This window comes from Oryzias melastigma, unplaced genomic scaffold (assembly GCF_002922805.2).
Source record: "Oryzias melastigma strain HK-1 unplaced genomic scaffold, ASM292280v2 sc00254, whole genome shotgun sequence".
Taxonomy (NCBI): Eukaryota; Metazoa; Chordata; class Actinopteri; order Beloniformes; family Adrianichthyidae; genus Oryzias; species Oryzias melastigma.
The window spans coordinates 389,424-396,030 of record NW_023416892.1 but is presented as its reverse complement, the minus strand read 5'-3'; the positions used below and the strand labels follow the sequence as shown (position 1 = coordinate 396,030).

General features: G+C 52.0%; 1 protein-coding gene across 4 annotated transcripts in view; it reads right to left on the bottom strand.

Annotated features, from left to right (window-relative positions):
- Nucleotides 1–6,607, bottom strand: part of syne1b (spectrin repeat containing, nuclear envelope 1b) — a gene marked incomplete at its 3' end in the record, with an annotated part of 72,058 nt that overhangs the window by 46,964 nt on the left and 18,487 nt on the right. For 3 of the 4 annotated variants that reach the window (XM_024265569.1, XM_024265567.1, XM_024265568.1), the window contains 12 exon segments: nucleotides 194–349; nucleotides 1,284–1,427; nucleotides 1,513–1,695; nucleotides 1,774–1,951; nucleotides 3,047–3,183; nucleotides 3,261–3,617; nucleotides 3,893–4,057; nucleotides 4,346–4,655; nucleotides 4,723–4,895; nucleotides 4,972–5,263; nucleotides 5,343–5,492; nucleotides 5,561–5,766. In XM_024265569.1, coding sequence (XP_024121337.1) covers nucleotides 194–349; nucleotides 1,284–1,427; nucleotides 1,513–1,695; nucleotides 1,774–1,951; nucleotides 3,047–3,183; nucleotides 3,261–3,617; nucleotides 3,893–4,057; nucleotides 4,346–4,655; nucleotides 4,723–4,895; nucleotides 4,972–5,263; nucleotides 5,343–5,492; nucleotides 5,561–5,766 — 2,451 coding nt within the window. 4 annotated transcript variants of the gene reach the window in all.

Genomic DNA, 6,607 nt, shown 5'->3' with positions numbered 1-6,607 from the left:
CCCCGCCATTTGAGAAAGACTGAGTTCAGATAACAGGAACATGTTTGTGGTCAACACTCCAACAAAGAAGTCACTTTCCACACATGAGAGGCAACAGCAGAACATTCTACAACAAACAGGAAGCTGGCAAGAGAAACAGGAAGAGAGCTCTGGACCTTCACAATGAAAGCTGCTGTTGTGGGCGGAGCCGTACCTTGGTCAGGTTGGTTAAAGCTAAGAGCTGAGCAGAGAGCTGGGAAACACGGTGCACAAAGCCCTTCCCGGCCGCATACTCTTCCAATAGCAGCCGGGCCTTCTCTTTCAGCCGCAGAAGCTGAGTCTCCAGAGAGGCCAAGTCCTCCAGCACAGACTGGAAGAGCACAAGCAGGTTAGGACGGAGACACGCAGGTAGACAGGTGAGGCTCTGCAGACAGACAGGAGTTTAGCAAAGCTGAGCGGAAAACGTTAGCTGAAGTGATAGGAGGAGCTTGATGTCCTGACAGTGCTGAGATCGGCTGGGATCCACTGGAATCATCTGGGATCCAGTGGAACCAGGTGGAATAAGGTGGGATATCAGCTGGAATCCAGTGGAATCAGTTGTAGTCAGCTGGAATCAGCTGGGATCTACTGGAACGAGTGAAATCAGCTGGAATCAACTTGAATCCAGTACAATCAGGTGGAGTAATCTTGAATCCACTGGAATTAGGTGGGATCATCTCAAGTCAGCTGGAATCAACTTGAATCCACTGGACTCAGCTGGGATCAGCTGGGATCACTTAGAATCAACTTCATGTGAAAACGGGTGGAGTCATATTGAATTCACTGGAATTAGGTGAGATCCCCTAGAATCAGTTGGAATCAACTGGAATCCACTGGAATAAGGTGGGATCACCTCAAATCAGATGGAATAAACTTGAATCCACTTTACTCAGGTGGAATAATCTGGGATCTGCTTGAATCTATTGTAATTAGCTGGAATCAACTTGAATCCGCTGGAATCGACTGGAATCCATTGGAATCAGCTGGATTCAGTTAGAATCCACTTCAGGTGGAATGGGTGGAGTCATCCTGAATCCTCTGGAACCAGGTGGGATCGTCTCGAATCAGCTGTAATCAGTTAGAATAATCTGGAATTGGGTGGAATCAGCTGGATTTAGCTATCATGAGATCAAATCTACTGGAAGCAGGTGGAATCTAGTGGATTTATCTTGAATCAACTGGAATCAGGTCGAATAAGCTTAAATCTTGTGGAATCCGCTGGAATCTGCTGGAATCAGGTAGCATCGGGTAGCTTTTCTTTGTACCTGAAGTTTTTGAAGCTCCGCCCTCTTGGCCGTGAGGTCATGAAGTCTGCTGTTGCTCTCCTGCACCACCAGCTCTGTGGCGTTCAGCTTCTGCTGGAGAGGCTCGGCGCTGGCCTCAAAGTCCTTCATCTGAGACAGAAGGTTCTGGCAGGAAACAACCATAGTGAGAAGGTTCTGACGGGTCAGAACGAGACCGTTCTGGAGTCCTGGAGAGTATGCACACACTCACCTGGAGACTGGCCTCCCTGCTGTGAAGGGTGGACATGAAGTTCTTCCAGTCTTCTCTAGCCACGTTGCATTTACCTCGGACTGCGTCGGCAGCGTCTTTGCCCATAACACCGACCAATCGCTCGGCGCTCACGAGCACAGAGTTCAGCTTCGCCTCACCGGTGTCTTTCTGGTTCAGAAACTCCTGATAGGACGACGCCGTTTACAGAGACAGTGGTCACAAACAGAGACGGTCTGAGAGAGGAGATCCAGACGGACCTACCTGAACTTTCTGCAGGTTTGAAGACGCCTCGCTGACATTTTGGGGCTCGTCAAAGCACTTGGCTGTGGTGATCTTGGCATTGACCAGCCACTGCTGGAAGTCTCTGAAGACAGAGCGGAACCTCTGGTCCAGCTGCCGCTCCCTGCTCTGGCAGTCCCTGGAGGCCTGCAAGCTCAGACTGAGGAGGAAATGCTCCTGTTAGGAGGTCGGAGGAAAGCTCAATGTTCAGGAGGAGAAAACAAGCAGCAAATGTCCTGTTCAGAGTTCCAGAGAGGCCGGAACGACCAGAGCAGCCAGAGAGACCAAATGGTGTATACTTGTATAGCGCTTTCTATCCTCCTTCGAGGGCCCAGTCACAGACCCATTCACCCATTCACCCATTCACACACTGGTGGTGGCTCCGCTGCCGAACACTGGTACCAATCTTCCACCAGAGGCAATTCGGGGTTCAGTGCCCAAGGACACTTTGACACATGAGCAGGCAAGGTGGGAATCGAACCCACAATGTTCCGATCAGGAGTCGACCGCCCTACCACTGCACCACACAGCTACAACCAGGGAAAACATAGAGGCCAAACCGGCCAGAATGACCGCAGTGACCAGCGAGACCAGAGTGGCTCCAATGTTAATGTTGGAGCTAAAGTGTCAGAATGAGAAACTGCTTCACAAGGGGGTTCCCTCAGATACTCTGGAGTCTTGTCATGGTCACGCGAGGTCATGTGACTCTCCTGTATGGTTTTACACAAATGCAGAGAGAAAGATATGAAGTATCTGGTCTGCATGAATAAGGACTCAAAGATCTCATGGATGCAGATGATACCCTGGGCCTGCTCTGCCTCGACATGCCTGGCGTAACATTTCATGTCCTCACTCAGCAGTCATGCTGGACCACTGGGCTCTGTCTTTGGGCCAGTCCTGTTTAGTCCAAACACTTGTTTATTTCTAGATTTTCCTGATCTGATAAACTCCAGAAATAACAGTACCTCAGGTGACTGGTCGTTCTCTGGACTTCTGGCTTCTCTGCTGATCAGTCTTGTCTAAACGCTTCAAAATTTTCAAATGTTTTTGTTTTATAAATAGTGTTGATTTGATTTAACCCAGATGAGAACAAAAGAATCTACACAGGAGAAGAAAGTGACCCCAGGCTGCAGACCTCCTCATGAGACTGTTAATAAGGTCTAGTTGATGCTGATCTCTGCTCTGGATCAGCAGAAAAGAGGGACACTGACAAAACCCTCATCCTGGGTTCTTTATCAGTGATATCTTTCCTCACCTGTTGTAGTCTTTGATCAGAGCAGAGACTCGTTCTGACTGGGAGCCGATGTCTCTGGAGAACCTGCAGAGGTCGTTGAGTTGGGTCTTCAGACGCTCACATGTGGCTTCAGCTTTGACAAGTTCCTCCAGACAGTCCTGCACATCACAAAACCGACTCGGTCACCATCAGTTGATTTTTCCACCACGGTCTGCTGGACCAAAGCCTGTCCTGCCTTAGCTGCTCTCCAGGCCGTGGCGGCCTCCTCCCCGTCACCGTGTCGCTCTGCCTGGACCAGTCGCAGCCTCACGTCCTTCAGCTGAGCGCTGAAGTCCAGGAGGTCCTGCTCCAGCTGCGCCGTAAGGCTGCCGAACTCCTGCTCCGAGTTGGAGATCTGCGACAGCGCCGTCTCCAGGCTGGTGCGCGTCTGCAGCACTCCGCGCTCCCACTGTTCATACGACGACAGGAGGCCTGCCTCCTCGCGCTCCAGCGCCTCGTAGCCTCCGGAGCTGGTGTTGTCTCGGGCCACCGCCCCGAACCTCTGGACCCGACTTAGCCTCTCCTTACCGCACTGCTTACAGTCCAGCAGCTCCTGGAGGAGATGGAGATCCGAAGATGAAGTGAGGATACCCCCCCCCACACACACATACACACCCACATCCCTCTCTCTTCTGAAACAATGAAACAATTAGGATAGACATAAAGTTCAGCCTAAGCTACAAAAGGGGTTTATACAAATATACTTGTGTGTTAGAAGACACGCCCCCTCTTGTGATAGTAAAATGTGTTCATCAACAGAAACCTTCAGCTCTGATCTGTCTGTGCGGTCAGAACCGCCGTTTCCGTTTGTGTCTCCAGTGTCCTCACCTGGACTTTGGAGAGCTTCCGTCTGATGCTCAGGGAGTCTCCTGAAAGGTCAGACCAGCGCTGCAGCTCCTCCTTTGCATTGATCAGCCAGTCATTGAAGTCTCTGACGGCGTCCACATACTGCTCATGCTCAGACACGATGTTCTGTAGCGACTGCACCTTCCCCTGAGTCCACGAAGACAAATGTCAGGACAAGGTCGCGGAAGGACGTCAGAGTTCTAACAGGGTCATCGCCGTTTAAGTGAGTGACCATAATCGTTACAAAACCCACTTCAAGAAGGCTCAATGTGTGAGGAAACTTTCCTGTCATCATAGATCCCAGTCTGGATCCTACAATAAATCCTAATCCAGATCCCATTCTAGAATCCAGTCTGGATCACAGATCACACACTAGGATACAGTCATTACATGTCAGTCTTAACTGTTGTCACGAACAGATTCTGGTTTGGTCACCTTGACGACGGCAGACACATCAGTAAAACGTGTGTTGAGCTGCACTCTAGACTCTGGTCCAAAAGTCTGGTCTCCGGTTTTTTCGTGCATCTCGGCTGCTTTCTCCATCAGGTGTGACAGCGTTCCGGCGTGAGCGTCCACGTTGGCCTGGATGCTGCGCACTCGCTCCAGCAGCGCTGCTTTCTCCTTCAGACCCGGCTGCTGCAGCAGAACCAAACCCAGCTCCTGCTCCACGGACTCCATCCACTGCAGGAGCTGGTTCCGGTCCTCCTGGAAGCTGCTCCACTGGGACACCGTCCACTCCAGCCGACTGCGGGGACAGGATACAGTTAGAAGGTGACCTCACCTTTGCGACGGGCAGAGGGGGCGTGTCCCACCTGTGGCAGCTGATGGCGGTCATCAGCATGTTGGCCCAGGCGTCCTTCAGGTTCTGCAGCTGAGAGTGGATCCTTTCCTGGGTCTCTAGGCCGCTGTGCTTCAGCACCTGCTCTCCTTTCCCTACAGTCATGTTCAGCTTCACCTCCCCCTCCCCCTTCATGAGCAGGATGTCCTGCAGGAGGCCACACCCCTCTGGTCAGGCATGTGGCCTACAGTGTGCTGAGAGTCAAAAGTGCACATGTACAGACCTGCACCAGCCCCAGCCTCTTGTCCAGAGTCTCTTTGGTACCGAGCGTGCTGCTGAGGGAGTCCAGGCGGTCCTGGATGCCGCCGATCCAGCTCCAGGTGCTCTGCAGCGTCTCCTGGAAGGCCTTCTGCTCCTGCAGCATCAGCTGGCAGCTGCGCAGCCTCTCTCTGACCCGCCTCAGTAGGGCCTGGTGCTGCGACTGCAGCTGAGCCGACACCCGGGTCTCGCTGCCGTCGCCACGCCCGCCCTCGTTCAGCGCCTGGCCCTCCTGATGGAGGCGCTCGAACGAGTCCCTGTAGTCACAGAGAGTTAGACCTGATTGGAGGAAAACCTCTTCTGCATGTTTTGCTGCTGAGAACGAGGACGGGAAACCTTTCTTGGAGCACTTCCTGCTGGTATTCCTCTACCAGCTCCAAAACGGCTTTCTCGGAGCCGTGCTGCTTGACCTCCAACTGGTCCGAGTTGATCCTGCTCTCCATCTGGTCCAGCCACCTCCTGAGCTCCTTTAGGCGTCCCTCAAACCTGCATGAGTCATAGTTCTGATGTCTGTGGGTCTACAGGGGGGGTGGGCAGGTCTGGGAGGAGCATACCCCCTGATGAGCGAGGCGCTGTCCTCCAGGATCTGCTGGTTCTGCCTGCACTGCTCCACAAAGCCGTCCCAGTCCTGCTGGATGGAAGACAGGTGCTGCTGCACCTGTGCAGCGCTGGCTTTGGGGAGATGAAGCAGCAGCTTCTCCCCTTCCTCGCACACCTGAGTGAGACGAGATTCCCCCTCCTCCACGCGACCCATGGCACCCTGCAGGGCGTCCAGATCGATTGAGAACGACGGGCAGTACGTCCCGTTAAAACCACAGGAGCACAAAAATCAGAAAAATGTTCATGTGATCAGAGTTTAACCCTTCCGCTCTCTTTGGGGTCCAGATGACCCCAACCATATACTGATGTGTGATTCCTTCCATGACAAATGTGGACAGGATTTTATGTCTGCCATGGACATTAGAGAAACTCAAACATCAAAGATAAAAAACAGTTCAGTGCACTGTCTGGTGGGGTCCAGATGACCCCACTTTAATGTAAACAAGCTAAGTAGAGCAGAAGGGCTATAAGCTGCAGGAGGAGCAGAGCGGCAGATAAATGGACTAGATCCCATTCCAGATCACATTGAGAATCTAGTCTGGATCACAGACTAGATCCCATTTGAGATCACATTCTAGTACCCAGACTAGATCATGTACTAGATCCTGTTCCAGATCACATACAGAATCCAGTCCTGATCATATACTAGATCCCATTCCAGATAACATTCTAGGACCCAGTCTAGATCATAGACTAGATCCCATTCCAGATCACAGTCCAGGACGTAGTCTAGATCATAGACTAGATCCCATTTGAGATCACATTCTAGTACCCAGTCTGAATCATATACTAGATCCTGTTCCAGATCACATACAGAATCCAGTCCAGATCATAGACTAGATCCCATTCCAGATCACAGTCCAGGACGTAGTCCAGATCATAGACTAGCATGTGTGTGGCGTCTGCACTGGTCGGTTGCAGACTTGCCTTCAGTTTCTGAAGCTTCCGTTCCACCGTCTGAGTGTCCCCGGATCGGTCCGAGCATTCCTTCACAATGTCCC